Genomic DNA, 21351 nt, shown 5'->3' with positions numbered 1-21351 from the left:
GCAGCAATCCATTAGTTCCACTGGAGCTGTTGACAAGAAGAGCTGAGTACAATGCCTCTACTGTGGAATGATGTATCTATTAAACAGCAGCTGACAAACACAGAAACATTACAGTTAACTGATACCAGAGGAAAAGCCCGGGTCAAGCCATCATGTTCCCATGTGTGCGTGAATATGTGAATGCAGCTGTGTGTTTGATTGTTAACTGACAGAGTGCTGCTGAATTACTTGCCTTTCATATTACATTACTACTCTAATTTTCTGCATTTTCAGCATCTGCTTTATACTTCTGTAGTTTTTAATCTATAATTGATTTCTGAAATCGTTATTTTCTTAAGACAAGTACACAATCTGGAAGTGTAATTTGTAGATAATATCTGTCTGATTTAATAAAAGTCAAGTTGCTTCAGGATGTTTTTTTTAAAAGTTATATTTCTTATTTTGGTGAAGTGATCAGTCTCGTCCCAAGATACAGGAGCTTGTCTCAAAAATATTTGTAGCTTGCAGTGAAGCTACAAATGATATTTTTATAAATGTTTTGATATCTTTTAATTTTTTAATACGTTTTTTTTGCAGTTTACATTGCTGCAACATTTAAAAAGTTTAATATGGAAATGTTCCATGGAATACCCAAGCCAGTAAATCATTTTCTGTTGTTTTGACTAAACTCAAGAAAGAAGAACTGAAATGTACTGTAAAGAATTGCATTCATTCCTGCAGTTTGAAAGGGAGTGTGGATGCAGAAGCCGTAAAGAACAAGCATGACTGATTTCTCAGGTGAAAGGAAGAAGAGTGAGATCAAGAAAGGAAAGAAGCAGGGATGAAGGAAAGGATGGACGGAAGCTGGGGTTAAGAGAAGTGGAGTCTGTCATGGATCATTTTGGAGGAGAGAGATAAAGTGAAAGAGGGGTGTGTGGGGTACGGGTGAGTAAAGGCCTAAGAGTAGATTAAAAATGGGTGAAATTCGAAGTAAGAGAAAGACAGATAGAGGAAAAAACAACTAGCTGTCAGGGAGGAGGAAAAGGAGAAAAAGTCAGGAGGGAGAGATGATGAAATGAGGGAGAAAGGGGAGGCAGAGGAGGGTGAAGGCTGATGAGGATTGAGGGTGATGAGGTAACACCCTCCGCTGTGTTTTGATTGGCTCAGCAGGGAAGATTGGGTAACGGGAACTCCGATAGTCATCCTGAGACAGCTGAGGGAGAAGAAGCCTTTAATATGTGAGTGTGTGTGTGTGTGTGTGTGTGTCTGTGAGAAAGAGAGAGAGAGAGAGAAGCAGACATAAAGAGAAAGAGAGAGGAGGAAAGAAAAGAAAGCGCAAGAAAGAAAAAGAAACAAAGAAAGGCAAAATATGAAGAAATCAAAATAAGACCAAGCTCACTGGATTTTGTGTGTGTGTGTGTTCCCTTTTTGGCAATCATCTCACTTCCCATGATTTTATCACATTATCAAATGTGATAAAAATGTCAGCTGTGCGTGTAAAATGTCATCTCCAGTGAGGAGCAGTAACAGGTTGGCAGTAAATCCCCAGATTTACTCTGTCATGAGTTATCTGGCCTGTGGTATCTCTCCTAGGACAAATCCTTGTGAGTTTAAACAATGAAAGAACTGATATCTGGAGGTCCAATAGTTGTGAATTAATACTTTCTAAATACCCAAGCCGAAAAAAGGAACCTGAAAAAGATCCTGTGAATCACAGCTAAACTGTACCCTAAAAATTTTAAATACAAATCTTGCTGCTCTATAATAATGATACCAGTAGTAACATAATTCTTGTTGGTTTCAACAAGTCCTCCAACCTTAACGACCATATAGGTTGTTGTCCGATACCGATACCCATAAAAGCATCTCCTGAGATAGCTCCTCTACAGCGGCAGGTGTACCGGAGGTTTGGCGTCATGGTTACAATACCAAACACGCAGTTAATGTTGTGGAATGGTCATGGTTAAAAGAAATAACATTGTGCGGTCAGTTTCACATGGGAAACAAACAGCTGTCCTCTGTATGGAAGTCCTGTGTTTTGTCGAACCATCCATCCACCCCAACCTCCTCCTAACATGGATTTTGCCACTCTTTATACTACGTCACCCAACTTCCTCCTTTGTTCCCGTCAAAATCACTACGGCTGCCAGAGGTCACCTAACAATAAAACATAACTATGGGTTGTAATAAGCTAGTTGCACAGACGACCTATGGGGTGGGGGTTTTTTTTTACAGGACAAGAGTGTCTTTGGTTTTCATCTTGAAAAATCATCCAATCTGTTCATAGTGCTGATATATCCAATCCTGCCCTGGTGACATATTTCACAATAGTCACTTTAAAAGACATAATTTCCAATAGTTAAAACCATCTCTCAGCCAGAGGCTGGAAAGGGTGGAGAAGCTGAAAAAAATTCTTAAAAACACAAGTGTCCTGATTTAATTTGGTCACCATAATTACTGTATGTCTAATCCCTCTATGGGAGAATTCAAAGGGTAGAAAATGAAAGGCTGATTTTCTTATCCATTTAGTCCATTTAGACGAGGTATGTTAAGTGTAGGAAAACAAATGATAGCTGTGCCCCAAATCTGTACTACATACAGTATTAATTCAAAGCAGGTTTTTAGTATCTAGGATGGTTCAAAGTGTAATGACAGAAAAGTATATTCCAAACTGAATGCATATGAAAAAAAATGTTTACTGAGCTATTAATGTACACTGTTCTCTAACAAGGCAATGTACAAAAAAAATGGAGCAGCTGCTTAAAGCTAGAGCAAAATTAAACTAATTGTGGGTGGTGGTAAAACAGCTCCAAGAACACCGCAGTAAACAAAAGCTATTAAGCTATTAACTAATAAGTTTGCTGTCTCTTAGCGAAGTTTAACTGACAATGGCTTTCTAAACTCATAATTAGTTGTCCCTTTCTGTCAGCATAAAATGGTTATGTCAGATAATTTCTATTATACTAATTTCAAAAACAGTATACCATAAAGATTGCTATATTGTGATACAGTAGGTGACTACAGAAAACACAGTATGAAGTATGGAATTGCGACAGATTCACGTATACAGTCTACAGCCATGCGAGCAGCTCTGATGTAAATGTTATCGTCAGCATGCGCAGTGATGATGTTAACATGACGATGTTTAGCAGGTAATATTCGCTATGTTCACCATGTAAATTTATCATGTTAGCATGCTAACATTTGCTAATTAGCAGTAATCACAAAGTACAGCTGAGTATTTGATCATAAACAAAAGTACTGGACAAATTAAATTTTAACCTGCGATGGTGCAAGATGAAAACTCGTGGTGAATGGCTGCACAGCTCTCATCCAAAAGCCGTCGACTTACTTCACTGAAATCCAAAATTGTCAGCTTCATGGCAGTGCTGGCAAAATCAGGGGATCAGCAAAGTCGATAGGATTCACCGTCGGAAAACTATGAATGCCTTGACAAAATGTTTTGCCAACCCTTCCTAAAAATGTTGAGATATTTTACTGGATGATCGAAAATTTTGACCTGCTGAAAGAAGTTACAGTGTGTCATGTTAATATGCTTCTTGTTTTCAGTATTTTGACTTTTTTGCCCTTATCAACATATTCACTATTCAAATATGAATGATATGACCTAAATTCTTGGATACATTTTCACATTTACCTTGTTTTTCTTCGCATTTTTTCTTTTCCTTTATAGCATACGGTATATATGAAAAATTACAAAGTGGGGAGATTTGCATCAGACAGAGATCCATAATGTAGCTGAACTGACAAGCCCTAATACACACCTCATAAAGGACAGTACAAGGAGACAAAATGTAGAGGATGAGAGGGAAATATGAGACTTGGGAGAGGAGGATGAGGAGAAGTGGGAGTGGTACTGTGAAATGAGTTTTTGTGCACGCGGCAGATTCCAGAAATACTTGGCAAACTGCAACAATATACAGCCAAGATCTAATGATACCCTGGGAAGTCTGTCAGCGGTGTAATGACTCTAATGAGTCTTTATTTGTGAGATAGAGTGTGTGTTTGTGTGTCAGAGCTCATGAAAATGAAATGTCAAAGTGCAGCATGTAGAGATAGAGAGCGACAGTGAGTTTTGTCAGCTGAGATGGGAATAGCTGTGATTGAATCAGGGACTTACTGATTCACAATGGTGTTCGTGTGTGTCTGTGTGCATGTTTCTGGTATGCATTTTTTAGCACAGGAGGGTCTAATAGGCTTCAGATGTGTCCCCCTCTCCCACTGAGCCAACAATAACACTGATCCTATTGTGTGCGTATCTGCCTACACACATGCCTTTATGCAATGTGTGTGTCTGCAGCTTAACACAGCTTACACTCTGCCTGTGCCCAATTTGTACACTGGAGATGTCAGCATGAGATTTGAACTTTTTCACTCTCTGTCACTCACTCAGTAAATCTTTTTTTTCTGATTCTCCGCTCTAACCCACCCTCTAATCTTGTTTCCAGACCCGTCACAGAAATTCCTAGTTTTAACCACTCTGTTATATGTTTGCCCTTCTCACTAATTGCAGTCATGAAAATGACAGCTAGAGATTTTATATTGTGGCCGTTAAGTGATGCTCCTAAAAAGACTGCAACAAGAGTGGGTTCTCAGCCATCCAAAAATGAAAAGTACAGTATGTGTTGAAAACCCTGTGGACACATTTTGTTTAATTTGGGTGGTTTTCTACCAGAATTTGGAGAAAGTGTTTAAAAGTCCTTTACAATCTCCACACAAGGTGTGTGCCTGCACTGATGCAATTATGTGGGACACACAAGCAGTCTGCTTACTTTTCAAACACACATACATCAGCAAACACAGTGGCCAGTCTAGATTATAAACCAGTAGCTGTGGATGAATGTACACTTTAATCATATTATTGACTGAATTCTCCACTGCAAGAAGATTGCTTTAAAAAAGAAAATATGACAAACCACATGTATCCATCAAATGAGTCAAGGTAAAGACTGTTATTCCAATTTTTTCCATTTCTACACATTTACTTGTGAAACCGTTTGTCAATGTTAGTTACTTGTTCAGCTGTATCTGCTGTATCTGTATTATTCTTCTTTTTTTTGCCAGTGGTGTTGCAGTAGGTGTTAGCCTCTCATAACACATTCTGGACAATTCATTTTGTTACATACGTACACAACAGCACCTCTTATTGTGCCCTTTGCATCGCTGCACATCTTCCTCAATCAGAACAGGTTGTAGGCTTAAAGAAATACTTAGACATTTTGGGAAATACTCATTTGCTTAGCATATAGATGAAAAGATCGATACCACTCTCACATCTGTACGCTAAGTATGGCGTTACAGGCAGCAAGCGTCTGGTGTAGCGTTGCATAAAGACAGGAGGCAGGGGGATACAGCTAGCATGGATATACCCACAGAAAAAACATGAGCTAAACATCGCTAAAGCTCACTAATTGACACGATTTATCTTCTTTGTTTAAAAAACCAAATAAAAATAAAAATAGTTGTGGCTTTGGGGAGGTAGTTGCTGCAATACTTTTCACACTTGCAGGTGGCTGAGGGCTGTCCCAGCATGCACTGGCCAAGAGGCACGATACACCATGGACACATAAAGACAAACGTTCACATCTACATGGAATTTGGAGTCACCAGATGCCCTTAACTACATTTCTTTGCACCGATTGGAGGAAATCCGAACACCAGGAGGAAACCCATGCAGACAAAGAGAGTTTATGCAAACTCCCCCAAGAATGGCCATTAAACATAATGGAAAAAGCAGTTTCTGATAAAAGTCTGCTGAACAGAACATTTTATACCTCCTAGTTAGGGGCAAAATTGAAATGTATTCGTGCCATAATGCTGCAATCAGTTCCATCACACTAGATCTCTTCTTTTTATCTTTAATCAGAAGTTTGATTATATTACATTGGTTTCTTGGGTCAGGAAAGGACCATGTCAGCTCTCATATCAAACAAAAATATGCAAATAAACAAAACAGCAGTGAATTAGAGGTCCACATGGCTGACTCTTAGATTTGACAGACACCAGGGCATGACTAAGCCGGAACACTGACAATGTTAACAAATCTCAGAACAAATTCTTACATACATATCTTTGTAGTGGCTGAGACTATATGATGCGATAGCTGAGGTTTGACACGTATAGTGAAACCAGATCCTGTTCGCCTGTCGCTTTGGTTTAGCAAGGCTGCTGTTTGTCAATACAGAGTCGGCTGGCTGCCTTTAGGGGAATAAGACACATTGGAGACAGATGTAGAAGTTTCGCTATGGGTGCTGTCAGGGATTCTGTAGATGTATAGGGTCTTAAGACACAAGATGGATAAAAAGAGATATGAGGGAGAAAGATCTAGAAGAAAAGGGGAGAAAGACAGGAAGACAGATGGACAGACATGAGAGATGAAATTGAAGACAGATTTAAAAGTCAGAAGAGGAAAAATAACACCAGAGAGGAAGTTAAAGATGGATAGACAGAAGAGACGGAACAAAATTTACAGCAGAGAGAGGTTAAACTGATAGATTGGAGAGAGGTGAAGATGGATAGACAGCAGGAGGAAGAGAGTTTGGTGAGAGGTGAGACTGTGATGTGGTTTCAACAGTGAGGCGATGAGCTGCTGGAGTGATAACAAGCTGCAGATGGAAGCTGTTAGCTCACCTTTCCCCTCTATTCGTGTGTGTGTGTGTGTGCGTGTTTACATTTGTGTGTGTTTTTAGATTTGTGTATACTTGTGAGTGATTTATGAGATAAAAAGGTAGGAAGAGACATCAAAGAAGATTGATTCCAGGCCTGAGCATACAGTGGTGTCAGATCAGAAGACAGTTGAATGTGTCATTCTGAGGGGACGGACCAAAGACATATTTTTAAATAAATATTATATTTTAATAAAACAAAGAGGTGTTCCATGAACATTAAATCCTGACCGAATGTCTGCAGTATCTATTAAAGGCCTCAGCACACACTGGCACACACTCATGCATTCAGGCAAAACCATATGTTCTTCCCGTCACACATACACATACATACCAACACGGTTTCTTGTCATTCTTCTCATTCTTCATCACTCTCTCTGCAGCTGGAGGTCATCTCAGGGCTCGGAGCTGTGTGGAAAAAGTTGAACTTGTGGAGGTAGGCAGTCATCAGCTGAAGAGGTGTAGAGCTGTCTGCTTTTTCGGCTGATAAACTGTCATGAAGACAGGGATCAGACCTTCCTGCTGAAATATCTGGCCTCTACATATCTGCCGGTATCAGTGCAAGAGTGTTAATGTTCAATTTGAGCAAGGTGGCGAAGTTACATAAACTCATGGTTTATACACAGTATGTAATATTGCAACTTTCTCTGCTTTTCATAAAAAAATGATGGGAACATTTGACATGTTAGTTTTCAAAAGCCACAATAGTGAATATATTCAAACTATACTGAGCAAATAAAACGTTTGATATGAAAAAAGCATGTCATATGATGGTACAGATTTCCAGGATCTAATTTATAGATGTTTGAAAGCTTAAAGCTCTTCTTCTCATCTCCTCATCGTGTTTTTTTTCTGCTTGCCCGGCCAGTCCCAGTAAATCCATCAGACATCACTACCCTCTCTGTGTACTCCGTCTTGGTGCGTTCTCTCCCCGTCTCTCTTCCTACTCATTATTTTCTGACTCTCACCAGCTGTTAAAAGCCACCCTCCTACCTTCTCTTTCTACTTCAAATTTATCTTTCTTTCTTTAACTTTCTCTAACTCCCTTTCCCTCTACAGTACGTCCCTGATGCCTTCTTGCTTGTGTGTCATGTTGCTATTCTCTTGACAGCTGCTTTGGAGTTTTATATCCTGTATTTCTTACAAAGAGTTTTCCCTTATCACTGTCTTCAAAGGATTTTTTTGTAACAACATTTAACAGGCATGTATTTTGGCCGGCCTTGGTGGAGGACAGTGTTTTACCAGAGTTGCTGGTTCATCCTGCTTTTGATTTGGCTGCTGTAAAGATACTGTTAGGGAACATATAGTAAAGAGAAAGCATGATAAAGTGTTAAACTGTCTTCGCTCATCACTGTTTCCTCTTGCACTGGTAATGAGGGTGATCTGGGGTGAGGCTGTTTGAATGTGTGTATATATGTGTGTGTGTGAGTATGCCAGCAGGTAAAAGAGTGAAGAAAGAATAAAAGAATCTCTGTTTTTCTATGATTGTGAACAGAATCTCTTTGGGTTTTGTTGGAAAAAATGAGCACTTTGAAGACGTCACCTTGGACTCTGGGAAATTGAAATGGACACTTTTCATTATTTCCTGACATTTTAGCTTAAATGATAAATCAAGTGATCCAAATACAAAAAAAAAATGGACTGATTAATGCATGAAAGAATCCTTACTTGCAACTTGTAGTGTGTGTTGAAGCCTATGAGTTTGGAAACGGAGATTTCTAATAAAAATAGATCAACACTTTGTTTTGTGTGTCTGCAAGGCCCCAGTGATGGAAAAGGTGTCACTAGTACATGGGGCCCCTGTGCTTCACTCAGTGAATACCCTTGCTGAGTGGTGAGTGACTGAGCCTACTCTCTCACTGTGTGTGTGTGTGTGTGTGTGTGTGTGTGTGTGTGTGCGTGTGCGTGTGTGTGTGTGTGTGTGTGTGTGTATGTGCGGACGGCTGCATGTCAGTGTGTGTGTATTGTACCAAGTGAAAAAGAGGGATGAATAACCAGCGTGATAGATGAGTGATGAGAGATAGATGGAAAGCCGATTCAGCTGAAAGACTCCTCCACCAAGAGTTTGGCATACCAGTGACATCTTCACACAGAGAGGGAGAGAGAAAGAGAGAGAGAAAGATACAAGGACATAAAGAAGAAGAAACAGGATAAAAAGAGAAAGTAGGAGAGGCAGAAATGAGAGGCAGATGTTTGTGTGAGAAAGTGGAAGCTGTAGAAGACTGAGAGGCTGAGAAGCAGTGGGCTTGTGATTGTGTTTATGTACTGGTGTATGCATCTTTGTGTGTGTGTGTGCCCGTGTTTGTGTGTGTTTGCCCGTGTGTGTGTGTGTGTGTGTTTAAGGGAAAGGGAGGGCACTCCACATCTAGCTGAATTTGAATTCAACCCGGTCTCTACCACTCCTGCAGAGTTGTTGCATCAACCTTCTGACTTTGAAGCTGCTGCCAGATTATAGAGTAGAGCCAGGTGACGGACTCCTGCTCTCTCACTGATATGTGTGTAATCATGTAGGAGTGTTTATCATGTGTGCATGTGCCCTCATAAAATCCGGCACTTCAGAAACTTAACAGTAGTGCCTTTCAGCTTGTTTAGAAATCACAGTGGATTCAAATAGTTACCTTGATATTACATTTTGGTTTTGAGTAGTATGACTTATTGCCAGTTTTTGCTATTTTCTACCTCAGATTTAAAAAGAAAAAATCCCAGATAATGTTTTACATTTCCCGTTTGGAGACTCAGTGGTTGGCTGATGCTGTTGGTCTCTTCTGGGAGCAAACTTTAATACACAGGGATGATGTGTTAACAGCAGCAACAGGAATGTGTTTGGAAACGAATACAGTGGAAAAAAAGGCGATGATAGAGGAGACAGAATTTTTGTAACATTGAAGAGAAAATTCACAATTTGAAACATGACAAGCAGTTCAAGGGTCTAACAGTAAAGGAAACATTTTAAGAATATCCAATTATAAGCAGATATGAATGGATCATTTGGGAATTTTGTGAGGATCAATTAATTAACCTATCAACCTAAAACAAAATAATGATGCAGCACATGTTGCACTGGTCTTGCGTTTGAATACTGAAACGGTTGATGGGTTTCTGTTTGCTGAGAGCAACTTACTGTAAATTAATGTGACAATGTTATGGACTGTTATTCAAGTTTTTTTGCCTTGTGGTGGTGAAGTGGGGTATAAAAATAATCATCCAGAATGCTTGGTCCCCTAAAAATATCACTATCTATTCATTTCAGTGAAGAAGGTGACTATATAAACTCACTTACTGTTGCACATTCACCCCACATTGTTCATTCTGATTGAACTGTGACCTATCAAACAGTGAGATTAACCAATATCAAACCAGTTTATAGCAAGGAAGGAAGCTACAGTACTGACATCTCAAACACAAAGATGCAGAAAACGTAGGGTGCCCAGTGGCCATGCTCACTAAGCCAGTATGCACAATCGCAAATGGATTTCAGCTATTATTAATGGTATTAGTCATGCCTCTGTTGACAACATGAGAACAGCCTGTTGTGAGTGCAGGGATATACTGTAGGGTTGAAGATAATAAAGTGTTTGAGTCAAATATTAATAAGAGTTTGCAAAGTTCAACTTGCCTGCTTTTCACCATATCATGCAAGTCATTCTTTTCCCGGCCAATTCTTACCTGAAAACTGCATTCGGTGGGCGGGTGTGGAGACTGGACGCCGAACAAGTGCAGCTGCAGCAAAGTAAGGCTAATTAGATCTCCACCCTTGGAATGGGTTGCAGAGATGTTCTCACAAAACACGCTTTACTTCTGAGAAACTGGAAACTGCAGGAAGCTTTGATCATAAGCCTCTTTGTGAACACACACTGAGCAAATCAGGGTTAATTTTCTATAATGATATAGCTTTTATTGATGTTCCACTGGGTTGCTATTTTCTTTTCATCCGTTTTCATGTTTCTTGCCGTTTACTGTTTAATTTTACTCCTCCTTGCTGCATCATTATCTCCCTCAGTTTCCTCCCCACCTAACTCTCTCATTGTTGTCTGTCATCTTTCATTTGTGACTCTTTTGGATACCATGACTCATCCTTTTCTCTCCTCTCTCTGCAGACCTGCTGTCCACCAACAGGTCATCTATCTTCAGTGGTCATCATGGCCAGCTCTTTCTTACGGCTGTCTTCCTGGATGAGTACCGTGACCGCCTCTTCCTGGGAGGGAAAGACGTTCTGTACTCTCTCATGCTGGGACCTGCCAGCAGCGAGTCCAAGGAGGTGAGGTTTTTGAACACATAATATTTTAATACACTGAGTATTTAATATCACTTAAAGTTTAGTTATTTAAGTATTTTTTAAGGTATTCTGCTCTGCTTTGGTGATTGATGTACAGTAAAAGGTAAGTAACTGTGCAGTCTATATATATCATTCCATTTTGATTGAGGTTGCAAGTGGTTTCAATCTGGAATGATGATATACGGCTCGAGGAGATAGGCGTAGCATTTTGTTTTTTTCCAGAGCTCCCTCTTTGCAGAACATCTGTTAAAGCACTCTTTGTCATAAATCAACCATAAATGTGGTGACTCCAACCTGAACAGACGTTTTATTATATATACCTGCTATTGCATCATCACAGAAATAGTTTCAGAAAACAGTGATGAGAATATTAAATAAAAAATGTAAGGCTCAGTTTTCAGAAATAAAGCTAAGAATGACAGAATTGCGCACCTGTTTTTTGGATTGAATTTGTTACCTCTGACCAATAATCTCTTTTGGAAATTTATTGACCCACACACTTATTGCAGCATGATGTGCTGTTATCATTTCTATTTGCACGTCAATCTTGTGGCCCTACTTGTGCAGGAACACCTGTAAAAGTGCAGCAAGTCATAAATCACACCTTGTGTTTCAATCTACGTCACCTTTACGGTTTCTTTGGCTTGCCAGAAAGACATGAGAGATTCAACGCAGTCAAGTTTCACTGTCATCAAACGCTGAGATGACTAGCAGAGAGAGGAGGAAAAGAAGAAATTATATCAAGCTATCATTTCTTTTATCGTAAATATTACGCCTTTGACTATTTAAACGGTTAAAATGTATTCATTTTGAGAAGAATCACAGGGTTTATGTCACCGTGATGCAGATTATTCGGCATCTTGGCTTAAATCCAGAAGATCAGATACAGTATGTTAGCAATTATGGAAAATGTGTCTCCGATATTACAATGGAATCCATATTTAATGTAATTTATTCAGTGCAACAGTTTACATAGATATGAGTTGTGCTGTGATTTGTGGAGTTACGGAGATATTATACCTTTGAGTTAAATCTTATGGGGTTTCAGATTTTATTGGAAAGCTTATTGGAAACACCAGGGAAATTAGCAGATTTAAATTAAAACAGGATTTCATTTCATCTGCATGTGTATATTACTTCTCACCAGGAGGGCGACCAGTGCATTTTGTGTTCCACTAAACAGGTTTCTAGTGAGCACGCAACAATAATTTATCTCTCTAAAAAAAGAAATCCCTGTTGTGCTTCAACCACTTTAGCTAAGAGCAGTGTGATTGTGTGTGTGTGTGTGTGTGTGTGTGTGTGTGTGTGTGTGTGTGTGTGTGTGTGATTGTGTGTGTGTGTGTGTGTGTGTGTGTGTGCATATGAGAATGTGTTCATCTGTGCTCCTACTGGGGTCAAAAAGACTGACAGAGTGAATGGGTGAATGGGGAATATAGGTACACACAGAGCAAGATGCCGGCCGTTTTATACGCCCTTTAAGTCCTCTTCACGCCTCGCTCAGCCTCCTCTCACTGCCCTCCTGGCTAATAATCACACGTGAAGCTTGCTGATTCTCTACTTTGCTGCAAGCTGAGCTGTTTGAGGGTTAATGCCTGTGCTCATATCAGTGCCAGCCATTGTGAAATCTATCAGTGATGCCAGTTCAATGAAACAAAGGTTTACAAGATGACACACATGTGCCAAACAAATCATAAACCACAGTGAAAGAAAAAATAATTGAAATAATTCGAACACTGTTTGACACAAACGATTACCAGTCACTGTTTCTAATGACACCCAGCTTTAGTACTGAAAAGTCGTGAGCCCTGCAGCTGATACCTGCATCATTTTATAAAATCAGAGCCTCAGGATCTTTCCGATATGATTTTGAATGTTTTAAATCAATACTTCCGCATTTTGGGAAATACATTTATTCACGGATACCATGGAACTAGAGCTATTTACATTTCTGTTTGTATACAGAAAAAACAAACTAGATATTACATGTTAATTATGAGCTTTGAAAGGTGCTGGTAGGTTAATTTTTTAACTTTGGACAGAGCTATGCTAGTTGTTTACCCCTGCTATTGGTCCTCATGCTAAGCTAGGCTAACCATGTCTCTGCTCCTGTTCTGTACTTTACACACTGACATGAGATTGGCGAATCGATCTTCTCATCTCACTTTTGGTAAGAAATTGTCTCAAAATGTCACTATTTTCGAATTTTTTTAGAACTACAAAGAAGTTGTAAACCATTGAGAAATCTATTACACTAGCTTGTAGTTTTCCAGCTCAAACTCTGCCCACCAAAGCTTAGAATATGTCTTTGGCATAAAAACTTGTTTTTCCCATATTTTCTTTCCACTATAAATCTGACCAAGAGTGCAGTATAATTAGAAAAGGGAGTAAGATGTAATTTCAAACACAAGGCTGGTGTTTCTGCCCAGGCCTTGTACCTACTGAATCACATATGGGAAGAGGAACAATTCGCGTAATGATAATTACCCAGAAAAAATAAAACAAAGAGTGATTTAGTTCCTGTAAATGTCTCAAATGATGGTTCAAATATTCCAGATTTCCCTGCTAAAGGAATCGCTATAGGATTGATATTTGATATACGATCCTTTGATTATTGTATATGAAATGTTCCATCATGTTTTTTTTGGAAATGGGGTTGGCACGTGTAAAAACTTTGTCAGGATGTTAAGACAAGTGGTTTAATTTGGTTACGTACAGTGTGTCTTGTGTTTCTTTGCTTCTTTGGTGATTTTGGAGAAGGCTTGTGGCCCATCGAAAAGAATCTGCTTACTTCAGCGTGCAGCAACATGTTGTTGCTACACTACATACAGTAGCACATGTCCCAGCTATTTTACTGTTTGTAAGTAACAGTTAAAAGTTCAGTGCATGTAAACAATATAAACAAAGATATACAGTTGACAGGGAAAGTCTGTATTTTTGTTGATATTCATGCCACAACGGAAATGGCAATCTTGACAAAAAGATGATAAAAGTGATGCATTTATTTGTAATCTTTGATGCATCCATATTTTAAAAAAACAGGTTCCATTGATCAAATTTTCAGTAGTTGCTTAGTCCCGTTCCTGAACTGGTATATTGCGAACTAAAAAGTACGCTGAAGGGTTCTGATCTATTCCAGGATGTTTAGCTGCTGGCACATGATCAAAGACTCTGCCATTTGATGATATTTATCGTTCCAGGATTTTGGCTTAAGCTCAAACATTGTGTCTGGAGCTATGAAACTTTTGAAGGTCCAGTTTATTCACGGGGGCGGTTAAAAGCTATGACCAGATTGAGTTTGAAGTTAAAGGACAGCCCATGTCATTGACTATCCTGCCTGGCCCGCCGGTTTCCAGCCCCCCGATAGGCTTTTTTGCAGCTGACATAAACACTGTTTCAAGTCCAAAGATCAAAGAAATAACACATGTGAATTATGTTTGAGTGTTGATTAAAAATTAAAGATGCCTTAAAGAGGCCAAGTAACACTGACGGAGTGTTAAGAAACAGTTAACCGAGGAAGCAACATGCATGGCTGTTGGAGGTCAGCCATAACGTGTGTGGAGCAGGACTCTTGGATGATGGATGGAATATAGCAGCACACTGACTCAGACCATAGCCAGCCAGGTTTTAGGCAGGGCCTGATTTTACAGTATATCAGTATCAGTGAGGCATGCTCTCCGGCTGCTTTAGGTCAGATTGTGTGTGCGTGTGTGAGTCAGGCCTTTCGACAGGCACACATTCATATTAGTCCAGCATGATGCCAAAGAAACTGTTTCAGAGATCTAAACAACTTCATGCTAAGCTGTAGCCCACCCCTAATTTAAATATTCCTTTCAGCCAGGCATGAAACAAATGTCTGTTTCTGATGGATTCCTACAATTGCAAGCCAGCTTTTTTTCAAAAGCAGGTCAGGTATTAGATGGTGTGGTGGTGGAGCTGTCTATCAAAAGTTCAGAAACTTCCACAGATAAAATACTGATACAGTACTTACGAATCAGGCTTAATTTTTTTTTTAAATTTGACTTTGATTTTCTCATAAAATTGCATTAGTTTGGCATTTGGGGAAATACTCTTATTTGCTTTGTGGTCAAGAGTTAGATGAGAAGATTGATACTAATCATTAATCAAGAGTGAATCTGAACGTGCTCTTATTGTTGATTTTCTTATATTGTGGTTAAAGAACGTATAATCAAATTAAGGAAGTCCAAGTTAAACTGACGAGGAGGAACATGTGCTAAAAGAAAAAAATATATTGCAAATGTCATCTGAAAGTATTTTCCAGTCTGAAGCAACAAATGTGTCAATAAATAATATATACTATAAGTATCTGCATGGTTTTGTTGTTGGCACTTTCCTGTTCCTTTCACAACAGAAAAAAAATAAATGCCGAAATCATGGAAAATACATAAAAAACTGACATTAACACATTCTGTGAAAATCCCAAAATCTTCTTGAATGTCTTAAAAATGACAAAGAAAACTAAGTTCTTTAGATGCTAACTGCAGCAGGGCACATATTTGTAACACAGATCTGAATGTAGATGTGAATTTTCATCCTAATGATTAGTATTTTCTTTCACACACAGGTACAATCACTGTAGGGTTGGATTGGCTGTTGGATTGAATTGGAGTTTTTGTGCTTTTAGAGTCCACTATATTAAAGTATATTAGAGTGCTTAAAGCAGTTAAGTCACATCCGTTTTAAATACATGACTTTAAATTAAGATGACTGCATGTCAGAGAATTTCAATCTTTGTGAGCCAGGTTTCATTCATTCTGACTTACATTGAGTCCACTGTGCTGGCTGTGATGACTTCAGATTTATGATTGGAGAAGATAAAATCTGGCTTAAAGTTTTTACTGCTGATTTTAAATTCGGGGTGTGAGGAGCGAAAGATGAGAATGTGGTTCAGTTTTAGGCCAACGAGTCAGAAAAAGTCATTCAGTCATTGTTTCAACTCAATTCACATTTTATCTCCACATCTGTTTCTGTCACTCCATCAGTTCCACTTCATACACACTCTTTAACAACCCTATAGCTCCTGACTTACACACATCCTCCACATACACACTGAACACAATCAGACATGGTAATGCAGGTCAGGACCATTCTATTTCTATTCGCTGTGTTAGTCAAAACAAAGCCACTTTCCTACTGGACCAGACAAAGATTTATTGTCTCAGAGAAACTACCTCTGATAGTCGGCACGAAACTACAGTATTACACACATCATTGGGGCTCAGTACTGAGACGGGCTCAGACTTTCCTCCTCAGTGGCAATTGGATTTCGTTTTTCAATTGCAGAAAGCAGCGTGAAAACTAGTCCCATTGTTTCAGGTCCAAATTTTATTTCATGCTTATCTGAGATTCACCTCACCCCCTTATTAGATTTGATGAATGAGAGGAATACTTTGGGACTTTCCTAATCAAGCAATCTTGGATATATATACTGTGAGAACTCAACTTGGAAATTGAAGAGTCTTATTTATTCATGTCTTGTTTTATTTTTTTAAGATTCCAATGGTCTTGTACAGATTGGATGAGCACAGCTTTCCGGTTTGTTTATAGCCAATGGTTTACAGTAATTTCATTTCTAGGCACAAAACAGAAGATTGATACTAGAGGGGATTGAGCCATGAGTCTCTGGAGTCACACTTATAAAGCAGGTTTACATCTATAGCCAGTTTAAAGTCTTTCATAGTATTACAAAGATTTATGTTTTGTATGTTATTACCGGATAATGGAGTATTATTCATACTTAGTGAGTAATTTAGAGTGATGGCCAAAGAATATTTCAACTGAGAATATTCATCAATTATTCATATAGTATATGTCATGTCAACTGTGTGGAAAAAGGTTTTTTATTTGGAGAAATCAATTTTAATTACAAAGTGGTTTAATTAACATATCTCATTAGCAAAATCAATGCAGCATGTTGTTCTGGCCTTAGGACGATAGGGAGGCTATGTCATCCTTAATGAGTAAAAACAATTTATTTCAAATATTTAAATTAGATTTTAGCTGTCAATATCAAATTGAATGTAGTTTTTTTCTTGATAAAGGTTAAATTAATCAAAATTATAATTGATAAAATTAATTAAAGACAAAAGTATGTTATATCTTACTTATAGTGGTATCTAACCTTGCTGATGGTTTTGGTTTAATTTACTGAGGTTTTCAGGTTTTCTGAGCTCATCCCAAACACAATGGAGGTGAAAGGAATTTTGTTTCTGTTGTTCTCAGCACTGGAACATTGAGACCAATTTCCAAAAAAACAATGTCCTTCTACTCTGGATTACATATAGAAAATATTTCACAGGGACTATTTATTAAGCAGAAAGTAGTTCCAATAACAAGTAGTCACTGTGAAGCCAGTGGGCTATCCAGAGTAACCAGGACATTGTTTCTGAAAAGACACACTTAAAAAAAAAATATATTTATTTTTTCAAGGCTGTGAGCATAACAAAAGAAATCCCTTAACCTCCATTGTATTGGGGTGGAGGCAGAAATCTCAGGGAAAGATGATCTCACAACCTGGACAGATAAAATCAGAATTATCTGCTTGGCTAGATACCACTAGAAGTATGTAGTAAAGAAAATACACTTTGTTTTTTTGTAATTTGGGTGAACTGACCCTTTAATATCCACTGGCTTAGGCTTCTCGTGTTATAACTTGAATGATCAATGTGTCGGTCATGTCTCTATCAAGGTTTCAGTTTTACAAGCCAAAAGTTAACTCCTAAAGTCTTTGGCTCTCATTCCAAAGCCTTTGCTTCACCATGTGTGGAGGATATGCTCCGCTCAATTTGCTTCTAATTGCTATAAAGTTCAATTTGCAGAGAAAATAATTCAAATTTAACGAAACATGGGCTGATTATTATGTTTTGATTGCATTAACAGAGTCATATAAAGCCTGTGTGGCTCCCAAAAAGCAATTAAATTTTGCAATATGGCTGAATAAAGTCCTTGTCTGCATTACTTGTAAGTTATGAAGTCGTTAATCATCAAACTCTCTCTTCTTCTTTCTTTTGTTCCTCTATCTTTCTCTTTTTATATTCCTACATAGATCTACTGGCCCCCGTTACCTGGCAACAGAGAGGACTGTATTGAAACAGGGAAGGAGCAGGTAAGTGACAGTTAATTCCTGTTTGTTTTAACACATTTCCATTAACAACATTCCCAGTAAGTCTAGCGGAAAACAGCAGATACAGTAGAGACCAGTTTTCAACAGATTTTCTCTGTTGCTTTGCTGCTGTAGCCTTCAAGTCCTGTTTTTCTTGAAGGCTACAGACAAGATTTGTTTGCCTGGTCCAACTGCCTGCCTGTTCTGTAAGCCTTTTATTCTACCAGCTGAGTCTTGTTGTCTGCATTTGGTTTCTTATTCCTGATTCCAGTAACTTGAACTCTGGCAGTACAATCTGGCCAAAAATGAACCCAACAGAACCTTTTTTTTCCATAAATGAAGTGACTGAGTTAACCTGTTGAGCAGCTCTATACTTACTGCCATAATGGCTCCAGTTAAGAACAGAGAGGCAACTCTCTCCGTGACACTTGTTTCCTCCAAACTCTGGCATGTCAAGTTGGTCCTTTGGCTCTCAGAGATTCTGGTTGATGGCCAGCCAAATCCTGTGGCCACGTCAGTCTGTGCTCTGCTCTGCTCTCAGTTTATCTTCCATATTCTGCGTAATTTTTTGAAATTTTATTTATAGAAAGACATTTTAAGGGGATTGAGAACTAGGATACAAAATATCTATCAAATATATATCATTGGCTGTACTATAAGGCCCTTTTTTAACAGCATCCCCCAGATAGCAAATGTTTTGATGGGAGTTGCAGAATGTGCCTCTAGCAGTACTAAGTATACAATAAATGGCATACTTAGACAGCTTAGTACCATGTTGTTTTGTGCTGACACTTCATTTTCCCACCCTAAAACAATTGGTCTAGTCTCTGCTCCCCCACATTGCTGATAAAGTAAATTATATGACTCAGCAGCCAAGTAAACTTTCTCTCTAATGACGTCTACAACAGCACTGTCAAGATAATTTAATAATCATAATGAAATTTTAAAGTTGCCATTTATACAGCCAGTCTTTCTTAATGAAGAGAGAGCACAAAGACAGAGAAAGATGCTTTCAGAAGAGCATCGTACTTGTAAACCTTTATTGGTTCTGTGAAGGAGGAAGGACTGAATTGCTTAACGAAAGCTCAGAATAAAGAGGGAGGAAGGGGGAGAGGGGAAATTGAGAGAAGAGAAAAATACAAAGGGAGGACAGTGTCCATTTAATTATGACCATGTTTACAACAATAGAAAAGAAGGAAGGGAGATTCTGAAGCAGTCAATTAAATGATGTAATGACACAAACCATTTCAGAATAAAGTTTCAGCTTTAAAAAATACACACTGTAATGAAGGGAGTCAGCACCCAAGAATGTGTCAGCACCTTGAGTTGTTTAGATTCTCTCAAGCTGACTCCGCTTTCTGTTTGTTAGCCTGGAGGTGGTTAAAGAGGCAACTTCACAGAAGATGAAGGAGAATGGAAGGGATAGAAAAAGGACAGGATGGAGATGACGATGGTTTTAAAAATACCGGGGAACAAAACGGGGAACACAGAACTCATAAAGCTAGGCGGGTAGTGCAATCATCTGCAGGTGTGAATTTTTAGTTGTGCTGGTATTAATGGATTGCAATGTCAATCAGGCATTTAGTCCACCACTTTGATCCAGACTTAAAATATCACAACAACTATTGGATGGATTGCTATGAAATTTTGTACACATATCCCCCCCTCAGGATGAATTAGAATCAATTAGGTGATCATTGACCTTTTCATCTAGGTCCATCATCAGGTCAAAATTTTAGTTTGTCCAATACTTTGGTTTATGACCCAGTACCTGCCTAACTATTGAGATTCCCATCAACCTCAGCTGTACTTCGTATTTAGTGATAATTAACAAATGTTAGCATGCTAATACACTAAACTACGATGATGAACATTGGTAAACATTATACCTAGGAAGTGTCAGGTGTCAGCATTGTCACGGTGGGCATGTTAGCATGCAGGTCATAGTACTACTTACACTTACACTTAGGTACAGAATCAACAACATATACATAGAAAGCAAGCTAATAAAGAAAAGACATAAAATAGGATAGAGTATAAGAAAGATGGAATGACAGAAAGAAACCATGAAAGTAAAGAAAGGAAAAGAAAAGGAAAGTAAGAAAGGAAGTAAGAGGAAGAGATTTTGTACTGAAGTCTCATTTCTTTGATGTTTTGAGACATCGTTGAATTTGGCCCCAGTTGGAGAAGAAGCTCTCAGTGGCTTTAGTGGTGCTCAGAGTACATAAACTGGCACTAATTATTAGTTAATGAACATACATCACACACACACACACACACACACACACACACACACACACACACACACACACACACACACACACACACAATGAAGACACACTAAGAGTTATAAATCTTCTTGGGCTCATGGCAAGAAGTCTGACCACGGCCTCCATCTGGAACGGGTTAGAAGGTGTGTGCATGTGTGTCTGTGTCTGTAGGTATATGTTCACTGTGTTTGAAGTGGCAGGTGTGTCTTGGGTCTCTTATATCAGTTTTATTAGGTGTTTCCTTTGCACATTGCTCACAAGGCTCACATGACGCTAAGTGTGTGTGTGTGTGTGTGTGTGTGTGTGTGTGTGTGTGTGTGTGTGTGTGTGTGTGTGTGTGTGTGTGTGTGTGTGTGTGTGCGCTACTGTACTGTCCATAGTGGAGAGGAGAAGTCACAGTTCATTATTAGACAGGTCTTGAAACAGGCTGTCTGTAACTCTACCTAACTTGTGCCAAAGGAGTCATAAAGTGTTTGTGTGTGTGTGTGTGTGTGTGTGTGTGTGTGTGTGTGTGTGTGTGTGTGTGTGTGTGTGTGTGTGTGTGTGTGTGTGAAATAGTGTGAGTAACTGACAGAAATGTGTGACTCTTTTGACATCTTTCTGCATTCTTTCATGTCTCTCATTTTCTGTTTCACAGTTTTTTTTTATTTTTCTTTTTAATGTCAAATTAGATGGATTACTGTAGTATCCCATAGCATCTACAAAGCAAAAGACACATACACCAAACACACACATCTTCTAACACACACACACCCACGCAGGCACATGTTATATCTCGTATTTTTGCTGTCGGTGTTATACACAACTGAGATTGACAAAAAGTGGTAGAGATTGAAGGTGAAAGGTTTTTACACTTCTCCGGAATGTGCTGTAGCTATTTGACTGTCTTCAGTATTTGCATACCTTCATGTTAAAAGTAGGTGAGAGATAAATAAATCAGACGGATGTCCATATTATCTCTTTAATGAAAGTCTCTGTCTCCACAGTCTTCTACTGACAACTGTCTACCACGTTAAACAT

The 21351-nt window shown here is 38.7% G+C and overlaps 1 protein-coding gene across 3 annotated transcripts in view; it reads left to right on the top strand.

Moving 5' to 3' along the window:
* sema3bl (sema domain, immunoglobulin domain (Ig), short basic domain, secreted, (semaphorin) 3bl) overlaps positions 1 to 21351 on the top strand; it is a 67908-nt gene that overhangs the window by 9835 nt on the left and 36722 nt on the right. For all 3 annotated transcript variants that reach the window (XM_040152246.1, XM_040152247.1, XM_040152245.1), the window contains 2 exons: positions 10763 to 10923; positions 18005 to 18064. In XM_040152246.1, coding sequence (XP_040008180.1) covers positions 10763 to 10923; positions 18005 to 18064 — 221 coding nt within the window. The remainder of the gene's footprint in view (positions 1 to 10762; positions 10924 to 18004; positions 18065 to 21351) is intronic.

The sequence above is a fragment of the Xiphias gladius genome, chromosome 18 (genome assembly GCF_016859285.1).
Source record: "Xiphias gladius isolate SHS-SW01 ecotype Sanya breed wild chromosome 18, ASM1685928v1, whole genome shotgun sequence".
Lineage (NCBI taxonomy): Eukaryota > Metazoa > Chordata > Actinopteri > Istiophoriformes > Xiphiidae > Xiphias > Xiphias gladius.
Note: the sequence above shows the minus strand (reverse complement) of the source record. Positions and strands in the feature narration are given on the sequence as shown.